Source organism: Triturus cristatus, chromosome 12 (assembly GCF_964204655.1).
Source record: "Triturus cristatus chromosome 12, aTriCri1.1, whole genome shotgun sequence".
NCBI classification, from domain to species: domain Eukaryota; kingdom Metazoa; phylum Chordata; class Amphibia; order Caudata; family Salamandridae; genus Triturus; species Triturus cristatus.
Window position 1 is genome coordinate 298,763,864 of NC_140595.1, and position 20,708 is coordinate 298,784,571.

General features: G+C 42.2%; 1 protein-coding gene across 3 annotated transcripts in view; it reads right to left on the minus strand.

The window, feature by feature from the left end:
• LOC146775920 (anillin-like) overlaps positions 1-20,708 on the minus strand; it is a 284,167-nt gene that overhangs the window by 123,294 nt on the left and 140,165 nt on the right. For all 3 annotated transcript variants that reach the window (XM_085639582.1, XM_085639581.1, XM_085639580.1), the window contains exons 11-14: positions 6,526-6,632; positions 4,936-5,089; positions 4,600-4,735; positions 1,330-1,506 (exon numbers count right to left, since the gene is read on the minus strand). In XM_085639582.1, coding sequence (XP_085495708.1) covers positions 1,330-1,506; positions 4,600-4,735; positions 4,936-5,089; positions 6,526-6,632 — 574 coding nt within the window. The remainder of the gene's footprint in view (positions 1-1,329; positions 1,507-4,599; positions 4,736-4,935; positions 5,090-6,525; positions 6,633-20,708) is intronic.

A 20,708-nucleotide genomic window follows, 5' to 3' on the forward strand; every position in this document is an offset into this window, starting at 1 on the left:
GTCACGTTGGCTGACAAACAGGGAGAAGCCGAAGAGTACTGCAACTTGATTATTATTCTTGTGCCTCCTACCTCAATGTCCCGATGATCCTGAAGGGAACGTAGAGGACTTTGGGCTTCAAACGTGATCCCCAAAACCTTACTATCGACCGGGACCTCGACTTCCAGGGAGTCGCGTGCCAGGCATCAAGCAGTTTCTGGGACAACTCCCTCAAAGCCTTCGGCGCCATGGCCGGCAATTGGAGAACGACTTGGTGTCATGGTTGTGCTCCAAGCACCACTGACACACAAGCAGCGGATGAGTCACCGACATCGCCCGGTGACAGACTCTGCAGGACTTACAACTAGACCTACATGATAACATCCAACACATTAGGAGGAAACCTAAAAAAAAAAAAAAAAAAAAGTAAACAAAGTAAAACAAATCCTGTCAAAAAATAACAGGGGTACAGCTCTGGCTGCCACCGAAAGAAAAGAACTGGTGTCAGCGTGCCTGAGTGGCGCCTTTATAAGTTCAGCGACATCACTCTGACACGGATAATGCTGAAGACTGATGCAGGGCCGATCAACGCCACCTAAAGGGGCTCATGAGTACTGCTCGAAAAATCTTTCAGATCCAGTCCGATGCCTGGGAAATTCAAAGGTAAGAACCTGCAGCTAGAAGTTACTATCAGATACACAGTGTAATCAATCTAGATGAAATGTGGTTATAATCCATTTGCTTTTAAACCCCATTTTTAAAAATCTTCAAATTTTCTTAGTACCCATCTCCCACTCTAGGTAAAGTGCTCCACCACTTTCTGGGTCTGGTGTGCACTTTAGAAAACTCTGAAATAAATCCATTCTACTATAAATAACTCCACCCAGTTACCAACTAGGAGCCCTTTGTACCAGCACTAATCACTGTCAGAAGAAAACAATTGTTAGTGTTCAAATTCTAACGCCAACTCGGAGACAATTAGTACCCTGAGCCACCATCACGAGCAGAGACCACACTAAAATGTGTCACTAAACCTCTCCCGCATAAGGACATTACTGTTGGTTCGTGTAAAAAAAGATCAACTAGCCTTCTGTGTGAACAAAAATACTTTAAGGCAATAGTGGCCTACATTCTTAAGAGATGAATAGATAACAGAACTTCCAACATTCTAAAATAAAGATGTTCATGAATAAACCATAAACTTTCCAGAGAAACACACCTACTATAAGAGTAATTGCGATAAATGGGTTTAACTTCCCCTTTTTTTTATAAACCCTTTACGTATGCCCCCACATTTAAGTACATTCGTGCTTTCAGTCACTGGTACCTACTTCCCCTCCAGGAACATACCTGTCCGGTTCATCACTGAGCACAAGTAGTCCATTTTCAGGGGCAGGCGGAGATCAGAAATGGTGACAGAGCCGTGGCATGGTTCTAGTCCCTGTACAGACTGGGGCGAGGTAGAGCTCGGAGATTCTGCAGATTTTAGACGTGTTAGCATGTTCAGCAGTGAGACACGCTTCTCAGCTGGAAGAGAAAGGCAAAAGGAATGAGACAAGATGGACAGGAGAAGTATGCATGGAAAATAAAATAATAAGCATCTGTACTTTATTCAGTACTAGGCCTAACCTTCCAATGGGCAGGAGTTTAAAACTGCTTGCATCAATAGTCATGGGAGAACCATTTATGAAAAACTTTAAGACTAAGTAATTCAAAATACTATATAATATAGGGAAGTAAATAAAATATAATTTCATGTAAGGAAATTACTGGCCTTGTTTAATGCGAGGGAAAATTTGAAATACAATACTGCTATTTTACAACAAACACTAAAAAAAAGGCTTACATTCTGCTTTTATTGTAAATGTCACATGAAAAGTTAAATCCATTTTAAGGGTTTTACAAGAATGTTATTTTTTTTGTTATTAAGTCATGGCACAGTACAGTTCATTGTGTGTTAGACAGGGCCAAGAATTGCTGCAATGCCAACCATAGGAATTAGTGCAGTGAAACTTTAATGCACAGTTTCAGGTATACTTTAACATACTTGTCAGATACCACTATGATTCATACTCCATGGGATAATTACCAGAAGGAATTGAGTTATGTATTAAGTTCACAATGCAGATTAGTGATACTACTTTAAGTACCAATTTCCCGGTATGAATCCAGATTCTATTGCTTTAGATACAAATAGACACACTTTTTACACTGAAGGGTTATGAACTGCACTTCTAAATTGAAAAACACAAATGAAGAATGTTTAATAACTGCAGGAAAAAGTGTATTTAAACATCAGGACTGAAGACCGATACATTTTACTGAAAAAGTAAAAATTCAATACAAATTACAAAAGTCCAAAAGTGTAATACATTAAAAAAAAGCGATAAAACTGAATTTTACATTAGAAGCCATACACCAGGGAAATGAGGTGAAGTAACCAGGTAGCAAGCGGCAGGGACAGAAACTATTTTAGTTTGCTATACTGTGTGCACTTAAGATGCGGTGAAAGAAGACAGTTTGGCTGCAAAAGATAAGCAGCCAGAGGTGACGGAGGTGACAGGACAGCAGGGCATCTTAGGAGTTGGTAGCAAACACCATGGCAGCCAAAACAGAGGTATGAGTCAATGGCAACAGCTGCCCTGCACCAAAGACTACCAGAAGATCCAGAATAAACAAACTGGTGTAGCATGTACAGGAAGAAGCCCAAGAATTAGTTCTGGCTCTGTATTGAATGCCAAGAAAGAATTTATGTTCAAGACTACCTTGCAAACAGAAACGCATATTAATGGATTACCAGTTACAACAGAATAAAACTTGCATAAAACACATTTCTGAAGGACCCATGCTGTGCAGAGATGTGTTTATGTAAGACGCCTTACAGATACTGGATCGCTCAGTTTTTTTACACCATTGCAAGCACGCTTCATTCTGGGCCAGCAGGATTCATTAGGAACACAGATGGATATTTCTGTATCATGAAGTATACATGCATGCAAGTACTCCAAACAAAGCATCTTAATTCTAAGGACACATTGTGCAAGTATCCCACTTCTAAAAGAAAAACAACATGGTTTGTGCCTGCTTTTTCCACTGAGTTCAAAGCATTTAATTCAAAGTTATCAATTGCAGTTCTAGGTTTCCCTTTCACGACTGCTCATTTCAATGGATGTCTTAAAACTTCAGATTGGATTCTGTCACAGTAAACCAAGTCCCAGGAAAGCCGAGCATGCGCGGAGACAGAAAAGAGTCCCTGAAGAGTGCACCAATCTCCATTTGTGCCCTTTGAGGCCAGCATGTTCTACCTTTGCTGATACAAGCCAAAACAATTACCAGGTCGATACAAGGCAACACAATTTCAACTGTTAAGGTACTTCACAAAATATGAACCTAAATGGCTCATGGACACTTCACTCTGCAAAAGGGAGTCCAAAGAGGGAAGATTGTGAGGGAGTTTCAGTGCACAAGTTCTATTAATTTAAAATTGAACCAAAAAATGAAAAATCACCGAAGCAGCATAAAGCCTATCCGCCATGGCAAACGCAGATTTTCAGTGCCTCAAACAAAATCTGGTATGGTTTCAGGTCCTGCCAAACTTTGCCTCAGACATCAACAATCTCCTTTTTCAAACCCCAAATTGAGGATTATTGCTAGTCTTACACTTCAGATGTTTAGGCCAACCAAAGACCATTTTCCAAAGGGTCAGTGTCCAAGCTATTGCCAACTAGGTACAGTAAAGCAGGGTGTTCCAACACAAACAACTGGATTTCAATAGTGATCCTTCTCACTTGTAAGACAACCAAACCAGGCATTTTGAAGGACACTGTACAAGTCTTGAAAAAGAAAACAGAAAAAAAGAAGAAAAAAAAAAAAAGTTTGGCATACTAGGATGGTTGGACCAAATGTCAATGAATAACTCATAGTTGAAATGAATAAATAGTCAATATTACTTTGACTGTGTATTTATAGTCCCACAAGATAATCAAGCATCTAAATACAGCACAGGCGGGTTAAGCTAACAAACAAACAAGGTGTCTATGGGCATAGGCAAAATTAATTATTCTAATGCCTTACCCAATCTCGGCTATAGGAAGAAAGGTTCGCCTATCAAAAGGCAGATTCGAAGCATCCAATACAAAAAGGAAAAAAAAAGGTTGGGTGATAAAAGCATCAAAAGTTCTAGCTTGCAAAGACTAATGTTCTTTAGAATGGAGGCAGGATGCCACCCAGATTGCTCTACAATTGAGAAATGTACTGTGCCCAAAACAGTGGAGGCAACACAGACTTGGTATAATATTCTGGTCAATGACCATTTAAGACCCTACCAAAATGAAATGACAAAAAGGGGTGTAAACTACCCTAGAAATACTGGACCTCCTAGTCCGCGATACTCGTGCCATATTGCCAGACAAACAATTGCATGGCTGACCTCCTCTCAGTTTCAGTAGATTACAAAAGACGCAGCTTACCTGGAATTTCAGCATGCATACTACGGGAATCACAACAGAACGTCTGTTATAATGTGCACCTTTATAAAAGGACAGGCCACTGGTGCATTCAAAATAGGGGGAATACTCCTCACATTGCATTTAGAGCATTGATACAGCACATTAAACTTACAGGAAACAAGCAGTAAACGTTCAGCCTCTGCCTCTTCCCGAGACCCTTTGCCGTGCTCTTCATCAACACAGCAATTTAACGCCTGGCTCGTCTGCTGAACAACACGCTGAAGAGCAGTCACTTCCTCATTTAGGAGCTGTTAAAGGTATAACCAAAAAACAGAAAAATGACTCAATCGTCTGAAATTAAATGAGGTCTCCAATGAGCAAGAGAGAAAGAATTAAAATAAAAAATAAAAACACAAGACCTTCTCTTTTTGCATCCTCCTTCTAGAGCCTCTAACACACATCCATCCACCTAAACTGCACAACAGGCACCATTGCATCTTCAGCTTACCTTGATCTTTTCCTTCAGGTTTAGGTTCTCGCTATCCAATGCGCTTTCTGGTGTCCCTCCAGTAAGTCCCAGATGGGAGGGTTTCTTTTGAGGTGGTGTGCCCTCGACCCCGGCTTGTGCGAGATTGCGCCGCAGAGATCTATATGCATCAATGCTGAAGGAGGTTCAATGGAAGTAATTAGACAGACACTTCTGCACTCATTTCTAAACCTAGAAATTCCCCCATACGTTTCGTGTTGTACCATTTACTCTTTGCTAACTCTGTCTCGGTGCCTTGTTTTACCCTAGTTTTCTCAGGTGTCTAACACTTCGCGAGAGAGAGGGCATTTTTATGAAGTGATTTAGCCACTGGAAAGTGTCTTCTAGTTTTCAATATTACAGCAACGTTGCTAACCTAAACCTTCAAAGCAAAAAGTACTTTTAGTCTGAGCAAAGTGGGGACTCGGTCTTATTCCTTGCAACTGTTATTTTCAGTTTCAGCCAGATTCAGGACCATCCTTCCTTGTAATGTTGGACGTCTACAGTAAGATCGTGGTCTAGGTTTTCTAAAGGAATTTCTATAACATTGCTCTCCATAGAGTAATGCATGATGAACTACGAACCTGGACGTTGGAGCTTTGCTTTTCAGGGGTAGATGTCCTAAGGGGTATGTTTGTGTAACAGCCATATTTCAAGATGACTTTTCCTGTTGGAAAAGTTCAACTCAAAAGTGTTGTGTGCAAGACACTTTCATTGCTCCAAAAAGATACTTTTTACAACTCAAGCACAGGGGAGATAGTTTTCCATTAGTCTGATAGTTAAATGAGTCACCACCAGCCAACAGTCAGACTGGCGATATCTCGCCCTTTATACTGAACAAACTAAGTGCAGAGGAGGGTTATCATTATCGAATACTCTAGTATGTTTAGGTTTCTCATCTTGTAATGCTGTTTTTGCTCAAAGAGTGGTTACAAATCGAAGACTTTGTCAATTGCTTGGCTATACTTACCATCAAAAATTAGAGCGATAATAAATTCGCAAAACATAGTACATTTTAACATTTAAGCTAAGGTCTGAGCCAGAATAACAATGGCGCCGATATCACAGACAGTCCATTTAAGGGACAAACAGTAAGATATGTTTGTCAAGCCCAGTGTTCATTCCATTTTGAAAGTGTAATCTACAAACATTCCTTGGTCAGAAGTAGGGTGAGGGGAGTAAGAGTTGGGGGACAGGCAGGCGTGTAAGGGGTTGATGTTTGCCACTGCAAGACGACATTAGCTCTTGTAGCAAGCAGGGCTGAGAAAAAAAAAACACAACAACATTGTGAAACTGGAAACATGCGACTCTCAGTGGATGGGAAAGCAGGCAAAAGAAAAGATTAGGAAAATAAAGTTTTAGACCTCCCTGTGTAAAAAGGTACAAGAAATTAACTGGATTTTCTAAAGAGGTACTTGAGAGGGCGTGGTCAGGAGGAGTTCGAGGGCAAGTCTTATAGACCATTTCTTTAGAGAACTTTAAAACAATATTTTCAAGCCACTCGGATACTGGATAGCAATACCCCTAATACTATGTTCAAATCTGATTGAAGCTTGCACTACCAATTCTCACCTGTAGGGGGGACCAGCATCACTGTAAGAGGAGACCGGGGTGCTAGTGGGAGGAGTGTTCTCCTCGGAAGCTTCACTGAGTTCAGGCAAGCTTGACACCACAGAATTCTATGAAAGAAAAATGGTTAACATTTTTTTTTTTAATGTCACGTTATACCCAAGGAACAATGATCGGCAGTATGGTACGGCTCTCTACATTCAACATATTACAATTGATTCTGAAGGTATGGCATGCTTGCAGTAAAAACACATTAGTTTGTTTTTAATTTATAACATGCACGAATCACTCCGGAAGGGGTAGTAAACAAGAAGTAAAAAAAAAAAAAAAAAAAAAAACTTAATTCAGTTAATATTGTTTAAATAGTTGTATGCTCTAGAAATCTTCCCCCATTGAGCAGGGAGCTCTATGCACTCCGGTGTTTATTTTAATTGCAAAACGCAACCACCGTTCAGAACTTCAATGGCTAAGTTTACTTGCTCTTTGGGAGTAAACTCGAATCTAGCAGTTCTCGTCTAAGGCACCTCCAATCGAAATTTGTGGGAGGAAGAGTAAAAATCATTAGTGATACCCTTTCACTTAGAGTATAGTGCCATCGAAGGAGGGATCAAATTACCAAAACAGTGGTATCAGCCTCAATGAACAAAGCTTTATGCAAACATGGGGGCCAAACTCTATGGAGCGGCTATGGTGATCTTGACCAATCAAGTGGTAGGCTTGGGGAATAGTAGGTTTAATAATGTAGTCCAGAGATTCCACTGACCGGCACCTTTGTCACACCATTCGAGATGGAGGTTACAAACTATTTTACTACAGGGACAAGTAACCCATAACACTCATACTTCGAACACAAATCATAAGAACATTTTCAGAAAGTTCAGACAAATTTGTACTCACTACTTCAAAAAGTATACAAAGAGGGATTTCGAATTCTCGATCTGAATTGCAAGCCTTATAAGTGTGGTTAAGAGATGCAGCTTTAAGTGGGGCTAGAACGGGACCTGGGATACAGCTTTCAGCGGGGCTAGAACTGGACTTCCTTGTGAAAAAAATATTAGAACATGCATTGCCAAAGCCTGGAGATCTTGCCTTTCAAAAGAGCTAGTTGACCTTTTGGCTATGCCAATGTTGGTTGCCGATACTAAATAGGCATGTGGTGTTGGGGGGAGGATACAGGGGAAACCGCAAGTAAAGAAAAAAACCTGGTGTGCTGAAAGAAAAATATAAAGTAGTAAAGTAAAGAATGTATGCAGTGAGTGCAAATAATTCAGAAGGATGGTAAAGAGGCTATGCTCCATGAGAGGGATAAACTATTGAAGAAAAGCCACTGGACAACATCTAAGCAAAAGAGATCGAGCCAAGCAACCATGAACAACGAGCTGACCCCAAAGCCCAGTCCACACATTGGTATTGTACACAACAGCTCCTTCAATAACAGACCGCTAAAAGCAGTCTGCAGAGGAGACCTAAAGAAATTAATTAATGGGAGGGAGAAGAGCACCAACACCTGGTTAATATCGAAAACAGCGATGGCCTGAATAGGGCAGAAAGTGTTTTCTTTTGGTGTAACAAAAGAAGTGATTTTGAACTTTGCACATTTGGTTACTAATATTTAAGAGCCCAATGATGTCCAGACATTTTGATTGATCAAGACAGGATTTTTGAAGACGCAGGTGTAAAGGCTAATAATATTTTGTACAGTTTAAGACCGAGAAACAAGTTTCCCAATGTGGGATCTAAAGGAACTGATGTCCAAGCTTTAGGCCCTACACCTTGAATAATGGTCCACTCGACACAATTTTAGTAAACCGGTGTTTGAGAGTTTTACCGGTCAAATGGGAAGTAGAGCTTTACTCATTCTCTCTTCCAAAAACGTTGGTACTTAGAATAGTGAGCCTAGTTTGAACCTCTGGTGCAAGTAGATAATCCTTGCAAGCACAGCTGTGTTTTTTAACAGCGTGTTACTAGTGCAAGCTCAATGAACATCCAAATAGCTCCTTTTTACACCTGAACTTTTAAAGGTTAGCAAGGTTGAACAGTCAAAGACTTCTCTAGTGGGGTGATTTGGGGTAGAATGTTTACATTCAGTAAGCAAGTGTACCACATACAATAAATTGAATGTCTAGGCAGTCTGTCCTACTAAAGAGATACTAAACACTTAACATGAAAAAGGTGTACCATATGGAAGTTCAATTGCATGGCTAACTTCCCTGAAAAATGTTAAGGGATTATTTGTATTGTGACTTCTGCTCAGAATGTTCAAGGCTCGCAGCTCATTCATTCCTTCTCATGGACAGACAGTACAAAGCAAAATCTCCTGGTTGCAGGGAGAGCTTGAGCTACTATGCCATGCTGCACTCACTCTTCTCGCACAGTCAAAGAAGGGGGCTTTAGTTTCACCGCCTGGCTTTCAAAAGGTCATAAGATGCAGTGGTGGTACTAGGCAGAGTCTCTGGTTAATGGACTTCCACATCTCGGACAACCTAGTTCAGGTGCAGGCAGGGTCTGAAGTCTTAAGAGTAGAAAGGCTCATAGGGTTCTCTGCACAGGGTCACCACCACCACATATGCAATTCACAATTGTATTACAAGCCATCTGAAACCCTGGTGGGGATTGGGGTGGACCTAACGAAAAGACATTGCCAAATTCTGGAAAGAGGCCTCCACTCCACAACTAACTGCTTGAAAGAAGGCGATGGACTGGTGTACTAGGCAGGAAAAAGCTGTCTACATGCCCTGGGGCTGCCCCAAGAAACATGAAAAGAAATGGGGTTAGTGGATCACTTATTGTGGGATGTCAAACTGCAGCCAGCAAACTCCAAGATCAAAACTGCATCGATGTAAGTGGCTATATAATATTGAGCTCATCTGCACACACGTGTGTGTGTGTGTGAGATATATATATATATATATTCATTAAAAACACAGCATGTTGCAATTACGCAGCGAATCAGGAGCGCACTCCTGGGTCTTCGATCGAGCAACAATTTATTAAGAAGTAGCCAGCACTGACAGACGCGTTTCAGCATGTCGCCTTCCTCAATGTCAGTGGAAGTCACAAACTTAGCTAATTTTAAATCATTTGTTATAACGTGAGGTACATTTCATAAGAATAAAAGGCATGGTCCATATGAAAAAAGGATCCCAAAAGACCGCAGCAATCTTTGAATGCATGGTTTTGGTATGGCAGCAAAGCGTTACACATTCATGTATACCCTTCCACATTTCTTTGCAATTGTACCCTCTCAATTCATATATGCATTAAAAGATGATCACTGTTACGATTTCTTTTATGCATCGGCAAAGGGTAAAAGTTGCAATGAAATGAAAAAAGCATACAAGAAAGATTAGAAAATGGTGGGAGGCCACCTCACTCCAGAATTTCCGGGACGGCGAACAAATACCCAGAGGCTTGCGAATTTATACCATTCCTTCTTACGAGAATCTGGACCTTGAATTACTGAAAGAATGGATGGAATACACAAAAAATTCAGCCAAAGGGATGGTCAGAATTCTAGTCAAGTACGCCTGGAGTGATAGAGCAAAACTACAGGAAGAAATTAAGAGACTCGCGGAAATGATATTCAAAGACAAAGATACAAAACAAAGTGAGGAGTTGAAAATAGCAATGAAGAAACAACTTGGAGACTATGAAAAGGCCATCAGACGTCGTAACGAAACGAAATTTGCTAGAGACAAGAGATTACGACTCAGGACTTATCTTGACGCTTGCAAAGAGATTTGATAAAAATAAAGTCAATGCTTTACAAAGCGTGAGGAATAAGAATATGTTAGTACATTGGGTGTTAAAAATACACATTGTGTAATCAAACAAGTGCAAATAGTAAAAGAGGCATTCTCAAGCATGTACAAGTATATCTTAGAGAGGTTAGTTTAGGCTAATGCTGGGATAGAAAAGGGTGTCCTTTAGTCCCGGAACCAAATATCGATACAAGTGTGGAATACTATAAGCATCTTAATAATGGTATATATAATCTTATTAGGGGCACCAAAAAACAATGCCTAAGCAAATACAAATGCCAGATGGAACATGACTAAGTGTTATTTACCCCTGTCAACTTTGAACAGTGAAGCAAGAGTGTTATATGCAATTCCTTATTTGCAAAGTACCAAAAAGATGTGTACACATACAAAATATTAGAAGCGTCATATAAAAAGCACGTTGAGCCATAATGATGTACAGAATAGTTAAAGCATATAAGCATTATCATTTATACAGGACATAATGTACATCAATAAAGATAGTGGCTCCTTACATATGGTCATTTGTCATTCACTGGAGCAAACCACATATCAAAGATAAGTTATTCATCACATCAGAAAAGTATGGCGATCTTTGTACATATTGAGGCCCATATCCGCCACTTGAAGTTGGATAATCCAACGGCTCTCCGGCTTTCTTAAAGACACGATTTTGTTACCACCCTATTCATAGGGCCTAATGCATCTACGCCAATGAAGGCTATTCTGGGATGTTCCTTTTGGCCATGCAAACTGTTGTACTGTACAGCAAAGGGGTAATCTGGATTGTTATTTTTGAGGCACGCACATGTTCCAGAATACGCTCCTTGAGGGGTCTGATTACAGATAATGCAATATACAACACATTTAGTATTGCAATAGATAAATCTAGTAATTTTATATGTTGTGCATGTGTTATATCAAAGCTCCAGAACCTTATCTGTAGCAAACCAACATATATTACAATCTCCACATTTGTGAAACTCGATAGGCAGACTGGGCAGCCAAGTGCTTGGAGTGGGTAAAATAAGAGAACTGTGACAAAGAGTTTGTCATACAGTCCTGCCTCTGCTATGTATTATGTCAGGCTTGGTGGTCTGTACGTATGATCTTGCTCATCAGTCGGACAGCCAAAAGGAAAAGGGACAGTCACCGAAACAAGAAACCTGCACTGATTACACTCTATAGTGCACTTAGTAATCATCTATACAAAGCTGTGTCCAAACAGACAACAAAGTCAGCAAAAAAGTAGAATTGGCACAACAACAAGAGACACCTCTGAATCCTAAATTGAAACTTCCAAAGGAGAACAAACAATAACTTCAACAGGAGAAGGCCAAGAAAATGTGCAAGAGCCTACTTATTTTCAGGCGTACCAATTGATAAGAAATCAGACTCTCCCCCCCCCCCCCGACCCCCCCCCCCCCCACGGACAAATCCTCCAGATTGAAACAAACAAGGGGCAAATAAGGACGGGGCGAATCGATTACTCCTCGGGTGACCAGGAGCAAGGGGAGAAGAGGAAAATGGTAATGGCCCGTTAAGAAAAGACAATCATTTTGTTGGATAGAGCACTGAGTGATAATGAGATACAGGTACTAAAGTTGGGATTGACATTTTGTCTTACTGCAGAGTTCAACTATACGCACTCGTATTGACTTGTTCAAATTTGTGAGGAAATTAAAACTACCAAAAATCCATTTGTTGCATCCTAGAAGTAATCCCTCACATTTAATAAACAGCCACAGAAGGTATGGAAATGTGAACCATAAATGACCTAGGCGCACTGTTAACGTTTCAAGCTCTGGAAGAATCCCAAACAGCTGAAATTGGAGATAATATTACGGCCTGCATAGTCAGAGTGGGGACTACACAACAAAGCTGGATGAGCAATCTGAAAATGAAGTCGCGATTCATGCCACAAACTCCCTATGATGCCATAGATGTGTTCCACAAAGCCATTATTCAAGATCGAAAGACTCTAAACAGTAAAAAAAAAAAAAAAACAACAACAAAAAAAACAGAAGTTACAATAACCCCATGAAACAGTGGAGGGCGATACAAGAACTAAAAAAAAAAAGGAAGAGTCCCTTGTCATTAAACCTTCTGACAAGGGTGGTAATATTGTGCGGCTTAGGAAAAGCAGAGGCGCTTAGACAACTGCAGGGCATCAACGGTTTCTTACCTATTAGGAGAACAGAGTATGATAGATGGGTTGGTAGTTTCCATAATCTCTTGCAAACCTGGAGGAACAATGACCTGCTAGACCAGGAGGGATATTTATTCTTGTTCTGTGAATACCCTGTACTACCTACCATCTACTATCCACCAAAAGTCCACAAAGACACAGTGAATCCCCCTGGACGACCAATAGTGGCTTCCCAAATCAGCTTGGAAAATTCATCTGTTTACATGGACTCCTTTCTATCTCCTTTTGTCAAAGACCTTAGTTCTTATGTGAAGGACCCGCCGATCTTCCTTAGACTAATAGATGGGATACAGTGGGAGGAGGAGATGTTATTAATTACTCTTGATATCACTGCGTACATGTATTGATCATAAGGGTCTGTAAGCAGTGAAATGGTTCTTAGACAAAAGACCGTTAAGATTCAGAGAACATAACCTGATGCGTCTAGAAATGACAATTCTGTCTGGTAAATTACATCTTTTCCTTTGCAGGACAACTGTACCAACAAAAACGTGGGACTGCCATGGCCACGTGCTTCCCCCCCCCCCCCCCCCAGTTACACATCTTTTCATGGGCTGGTGGGAGAAGCACATGGCCTGGACAGATCAACCTGAAGAATTGGTGAAGAATGTTGCCCTGTGGGCCGGTTATATAGATTTATTCATCATTTGGAAAGGCACCCGCTCAGCTGCTGAAGCCTAGATTAGTATTTTAAATCCGAATGCTCTAAATCTAGTCTTTTCAGGCGATAGGGACACTAAAGTAGTCTATTTAGATTTGGAAGTGTACGTTGATGAGAACGAACTCTTGACAAAATTGTACAGAAAACCTACTGGGGGCAATACAATACTACACGCAGGGAGTCAGCATCCTCGTAGTTTGATAAAAAATATTCTCTACGGTGAACTCCATGATAAACGAAACATAACGACTGAGAATGTATCAGACAGCTAAGGAAGGTGCGCCAGCGAGATTGACCAGGAAAGGTTATCCCAGAGGTATTTTACAGGAAGCAGAGACAAAAGCAGACCTGTTGGTAAGGGCTTACCTCCTTGTTGCTAAAACACGTTCCAGCTCGGAGACTAATAGCAGAGAGGAATCTGCCAGAACGATTAGGAGTTTTAACTCGAGCTCCCACAAGATAGCACAGATCTTGAAGAATTGGAGAATTCTCTTGGAGGAGGAAGTTGGAAAGTTACAGGTTTATAAGGAGTCGCACAAGAAGCAATCAGAGGATATGATGTGGAAGCTCGAAGATTGAGAATTGACAACGAACAAACAACCCGAGGTTGTTGGGCCTTGCTGAAAATATCGAAGGGGAAAACATTATGTCATTTGTAGTAACCCTTTTAAAGGGAGCATTCACGGACCTCGCCCAATGGAACTGGGACATGGAGGTTCAGAGGGCGCATCGCTTCCCGCTAACAAAAAGGAGAGGCAACGTAGCAGGGCAAGGGGAGCGGTCCAGAGCCATTTTAATATATATCGGTAATTTTCTCCTTCGGCATCCTATTCTGGACAGAACAAGGCCAGACGCAAAACGGACATTCGAGGGCCATACATTTTTTGCTCAGCCAGACTTTTGTCATGCCACGGTTGAAAGGAGATGGAGACTCCGGCAGCCGATAACTCACTTTCAGGGGATCGGCTGGGAAGCACATCTGTTGTTCCCTGCTCAGCTTAAAGTTATTTCAAATGGGTGGGTGCAAATGTTTTTTTTTCAGAAATTAAGGCACAGGAATATATGACTGAGCTGAAAGATTTAAAGGGGAAAGCTGAAGGGGAGTGGCCGACTAAGGGGGCCCTAGAGTAAGCTGAGAATGTCTTACTTGTGATAGGGTACAGCAGAGGGAATTCTCTTGATCAATTTAACTGCAAAGACTCTCCCCTTCGCGCCCTCACTGTTTTTCTTCCTTTCCTTTCTCTCCCCCTCTTTATATAGGTCAATCGAGAGCGGAACACAGTGGTGTATTTGGGGTTCGGGGTGGGGGAATCTGCAGCGACTTGAGATGTGAGTTACGGCTCCAACACATAGGTTATGCTTGACCTATTTGCTCGTAAAGGTTGTTAGGGGGGGCAGACGGGTGGAGGGGTGGGGTCAAGTGGAGGAGGGGAGGGCGATGGCACAGCACTTGTGGTCTAATCTGCTAGAAAAGCATAGAAAGGGAAGGAAAATAAGTTATCGAAGAACAGATTCAAGAAGGCAAAGATTTAACAAAGCTGATATGTTGAAAGGAAATTTGTTTAACACCAGTTAATGAATCCGCGAGCCGACTCTATTATAATATGTGCAAAAGAAACAATTGATGGACGGAATGCTGGACAATGCAAACATTCACCCCCTGTCACAAGGATCTGGGTTTAATCCATCATTCTTTTGCTCACCACACCACCCCAGTTTGGACCCATCTATATGCAAATCAGTCTTGACCCTGTTCCTTGTGGGAACAACCCAGCCCGAACTGCCAAGCCAGGTCCTCCCTGGACTGGAAACAAGCATCTTGGGACCAGTTTCAAGGCATCACCCTTCTTCAGCCAGGCTAGCTTGAATCCAGTGGTGTAGTGAGCACGGGACCCTATCTGGGCATACCCTTCCCACTTAGGGCGACATATGTAAAAGAAACAATTGATGGACGGAATGCTGGACAATGCAAACATTCACCCCCAGTCACAAGGATCTGGGTTTAATCCATCATTCTTTTGCTCACCACCCCACCCCAGTGCTCTCCATGCCACTGGAATCAAGCTATCCTGGCTGGAGAGGGGGGAAACCCCGAAACCGGTCCTAGGATGCTTGTTTCCAGTCCAGGGAGTACCTGGCTTGGCAGTTCGGGATGAGGCTGAACTGTTCCCATTGGGCACAGGTTCAATACTGATTTGCTTATGGCTGGGTTCAAACTGGAACGGCATGGTGAGCAAAAAAACAATGTATTTAGGCCCAGATCTCTGTACTGGGGTCAATGTATGACATTGTCCTGCATTCTGTCCATCAATTGTTGTTTTTTTCCCCGCATATAATATGTGGGTTAAACGACCAGGCAAAGAGACAAAGCCGCAAAACTTAGAAAGCATTACGTATAGATCTATTATGTGTTCAAGAGACCCATATAGAGGGCAATAGAGGCAGTATCTTGGAGCAGCTTGGGTTCAAACTTATCACTAACACCAAACAAGGCACTAAGACAAGAGGGGTTGCCATTCTTTCGCGGCGAAGTGATATAATCTTTAAGAGGAAAAGGTCTGACAGAAGGGGTCGTTGGGCGCTGGTAGAATGTACGATATACGAGGACACATTTACTTAATGCTCGGTTTATGGCTCGACCGGGGATGACCATGAACTATTAGAATTTCTGGACGAAGAGCTAGCATCATAGCCTACCCCGGTAAAGTGCGGGGATTTCAATATTAACGGTTTGGGAGGACTTTGGGGGGGAAGCAGGAGATAGCTTTGTGGGTTGGAAGAGAAAGGTTTTTAGAGCACTTACCAATTTGGCGCAGAACAACGCACTTACTGTGTGGGCACGCCTAAAACCTGATCCGGGCAGTACGTTCTACTCCGCACCTCACGTCAGTAATCAGACTTGACTATTTTTTGTTTCACACTCTTTAATTTCTAGGTGCAGAAGAGATAAACACCCCTGGATAATCTCAGACCATAATCCGTTAATCCTAGCAATTACCCTAGCGGGGGTAGGGGCCAGAGCGCCTTTGGACCTTTGAAAGAGGGCTGTTAAAGGATCCAGAGTATGTACTCCATATGAACGAATGGCTCAAGGGGTTCTGGGAGATTAACAGGGAGAGTGCCAGCTCCGGGGTGGTTTGGGATACGTTCAAAGCCGGGGTCAGAGGAGAGACACAGAGTTATAGTCTGTATCAGCAGAAGGAGGTTCAGCGGGAGAAAGCGCTTTGCAAGATACTAATGGAGGTAGAGGAGGAGCTTGCTGCTGCTATCCTGATTAGTAACTCATTGGGGGACATACTGCTCAGGTTGGCTTTAGCTAAGGCAGAAATAGGAGATATTACAGCAACTAAGGCAGTGGAAAGTTTTCTGGCCAGGAGGGAGCACTGCTATGAGTTCAGCGAGCGGGTGGGGCATACCCCTGCAGTCCAATTGAGACCAAAAGAAAGTCTGGCAGGGGAGATCCAGGATATATTAGACAATAGCGGGAATCTAATTGAGGGCTCACCAGGGATCCGGGAAATATTTTGCCATTTTTTATGAAAATCTTTATAGCGAGAAACAACGAAGGGAGCAGAGCTTAATTCAAGGATATCCAAGTGGAATTCCAGTGCAGTGTATTGATCCTGAAGATAGGGAGGCACTGGAAATCTCACTGACTCCGGAAGAGATCTACGATGCACTGGGTAGCTTTTCCTCTGGGAAGGCAGCTGGACCGGATCAGATTCCCCTAGAGTTTTACAAAACCTTTATAGAGGTAATTGGACCAGATCTGCTCAATACAGTAGGTCAAGCCCAGCAAGGGAGCTCTGTTCCCGAGTCGTGGGCCGGGGCGGACATGAGAATATATTTTTTTTAAAAGGGTAAGTCCCCTAGAGAACCAGGCTCTTATACGCCAATTACGCTTATGAACAGCAATGCTAAAATCCTGTCTAAGGCCCCGGCGACCCGGTTAAACCACATAATTGGAAAAATAGTCCACCCTAGCCAGCACAGGTTTATTCCGGGGAGGGGGACAACGAAGCATATCCGTAGGGTTATAACCCTGTTCGATGCAGCCGAAGTCACAGAGGATCCTATGGCTTTCATACTCCTGGATGCCAAAAAAGCATTCGATAGGGTCTCCTGGGATTATCTTTGGGTGGTTATTAAATGGTTTGGCATTGGGGGAGGATTTATTTGGGCAATTCAGGCTCTATAAAAAGCACAGACGGCCCAGCTTAGATTGATTGGGGGTACACGGCACCTTTATCAATCAAGCGAGGCACATGGCAGGGCTGCCCGTGCTCGCCTCTCCTCTTTGCCTTGTACACTGACCTCTTGATCAGGAAGCTCGAGGCTAGCAATAGAATTAACCCAATGAGATTTCAAAGGCTGGAAACACAAACACTGGTTTATGCAGATGACAGCGCAGTGGTCACCTCTAACCCTCAAGATGCCCTAGTTACAATTGAGGCAGAAGCCCAAGCCTTCGGCCTGGTTTCTGGGTATGCATTAAATAGAATGAAGACACAGATAGTTAAAAACAGGGGGGCCCACTTGGGTGACCCGCGGGTGGCTGACTCAGCTGTCTACCTCGGCACTAATATTACACCTGAACTGGGGAAGTTAGTAGAGAGAAACAGCTAATCAGTAATCGGGAAGGCCAAAAAAAGAGACAGATTGCATAATCTTCATATGTCGGTGGTGGGACGCTGCAATGTGGTTAAGATGTTTTTCTTGCCTAAAGTACCTTACCTCTTTAGGGCCATGCCGTTAGAATTCGAGACACAATGGTTTGCAGCGCTGGAATACACTGTGAATAGGTTTATACGGGCGCATGGGAAAACAAGGAGGGCCTTGAGGTATATGTCACTGCCACCGGAAAGAGGAGGCTGGGCAGTTCCAGACATTAAAATGTATTACTGGGCTGCGGCCTTTCAATACATGAGCGGGTTTATCGGTGAGAGTGTCATAGATCCCTGGACTAAAACAGGGTCACCAGATATATACAAGCTATTGCTAGGAGAAAATGCTGTGAACTGTTTCATAAAAGTCAGCAAGCCCAGCTACTTTAAAAAAACGAGATTCAAAATGTTGATGGCTGCATTTAAGATCCGGGCAGCGTTTAAAAAAAAAAGAAAAAAAAAAAAAGTCTGGCCTAGGGAGAATTCATTTTTATACCCAGTTATACAGAAATCTCATGCTTCAAGGAATTTTCTCTGATGCAATAATGTTGGAGTGGGAGGGGTGCGGGCTCCGGAAGATAGGGTTTCTAATAGGGCCGGAGGGAATTCGCCCATTTAGCGAAATCCTATGTGATTACGGTATTAATAAGAGAATCATTTTTAAATATCTTCAGCTATGTAGTTTTTTAGGAGGGAAAAAGGGCGGGTTGGATGGTTTCCGGAAAGTTACAATTATTGACGTTCTAAGAGATGGGGAGAACTGCACTATTAAGAGAATCTATGCAGAACTTTTATTACTCAACCAGGACGACTTGGATAAGCATAGGAAGAAGTGGGCTGACAAACTTGGTATAGATCACGATAACTTTCTTGATTTACTGAAGCTGGGCCAGACCAACGTGTGCTCCGCGGAGCTTCAAGCTCAGCAATTTAAAACTAGTTTCTCACTATACTATACACCAGCAAGGATTGCACAGAGGGGGGGGGGGGGGGGAGGAATTAGATACCCCCGCTGTGATAGTTCAGCTGCAGATTTAATCCACATGTTCGACTTGCCCACGGTTGCAAATCCTGATGAGAGCAATTGAAAAATTTATGGACCAAACACTGAACTTGAATCTCTTACTCCAGCATTAATGCTTATGGGGATTAATAATAAGGAAACCCAAAATACAATTTACCGTTTCCGGTTTCTTGCTATGGCTGTTCTACGTATCTGCATTGCCTCTGCCTGGCTGGACCAAGCAGCCCCAACGTTTCAGCAATGGATTGCCAAACTGCTTGCTACCTATAATCTTGAACAAGCATTTGCAATGCAATAGGTCTCGCATTTGCAAAAGTTTAAGCTATTGGCATTGTTCATGACAATGCCTTTTTTAATCTATTTTATAAAACAAACACATAAATAAATGCCATTATCATTTACAAAGCCAATAGCTAGTGTTGCATTATTATTAGCAATGCCAACTGCTCACACTTTTAGAATGCGAGACCTATTGCATTGCAAATGCTTGTTCCCGTTTACGTCCAGTTGCTCTTTTGTGCAAGTAGTGATTCTGGGAGAACGTAGCTGGGCAAGTTTCTCTCGCCCTCATTTCTGTGAGAATGCTGTAGAAACGCACGTTATTTGCCGGGGTTAATTGCTGGCGGGGCTGTGGAGTGAGCTGCAGGAAGCATTCACCCCAATAAAGTGTAGCCAAATATCAGAAATCCAAAGACTGGTAAAGGGGTCCCCTCCTGGACAGATCTGCGATCAGTCCGCGTGTTTCAAACAGCAAAGTCGAACAACAGATGATGCTTTGCAACCGCAACAGAAGACATGAAAGGAATAAACATTTAAAATACATTCTGCCTTGTTCATATTTTATATCAACACCTTGAGGCTTTAAAACGAATTACTTAGGTGGAAAGAACCGAGCAAATAAATTCCAGTACATTAAAAAATTGCAATTGAAACTTTACGGGGATATGCCTCTCACTTTGGTAAGGAAGTGAGTTTGTTTTAAAGAGCTCATTTGACACAAAATCTTTGCGGGGTCACGAGTAAATCGCCTTTGGGATAACCAGATGTCTTTTTAAGTAGTCAACTTTACAGCAATGGCCTTTTATGTATGAATAAATTAGTTTGTTAATTATATCATGAGGCTTCCGTGGGTTTTAGTTGCAGTTTAAGTGCACACCGAGAAACTCGGAGCACCAAATGCGTGGCCCTAAGTGAGTTTAGTTAGACGAAGGCTGCTGATGCTCGAGATGATTGTAACTGAGAAAGGAGGACGCGTGTGACAGGAGGCAATAGACTGCTGTAAAGTGAAAGCAAATTTGTGTGCGCGCTTGGTGAGGGCGGAGGAGCGCATTCCAGGCGGGGGAGCGGACCCTTTGAAGTACGATGCCCAACGGATTGCATGGCGGCACGATGCACGTGATTGTGCGCGTGCTCGCCATGCAATCCACTTTTGGGAGCACTTTTAAATGCCCCTTACTAGAGTCTCGCATAGCAATTGTGTAATCGCAATAGCTAGGCGAGACCTAAAAAGGCATCTATGAGAGAAAGGGCAAGAGAGGGAAAAAGCTTGGCAGGCGTATTTGGGCGCCTCTCTATAGATGGAAGGAAGACATGATTGAGAGTAGATCCTGATTAAGTCCTAATAGGCAGATCTCCAATATTTATGTCCTAGAATGTGGGTATATGATTTATGACTGTATTCGAAAGAACGATGAATTTGTTTGCTTTCAGGATGTAATGGTTTTCTCGGTTTCTTTTTTGTTTGTTGGTTAAAAATATTTAGCTGGTTTTCATGAATTGTGTATAAATTAAGCTCTTCCGATTATTCCTCAACTAACAACTGTATAGTGTGTGCTGTATTAAAATAAAACTTAAAAAAAAAAAAAAG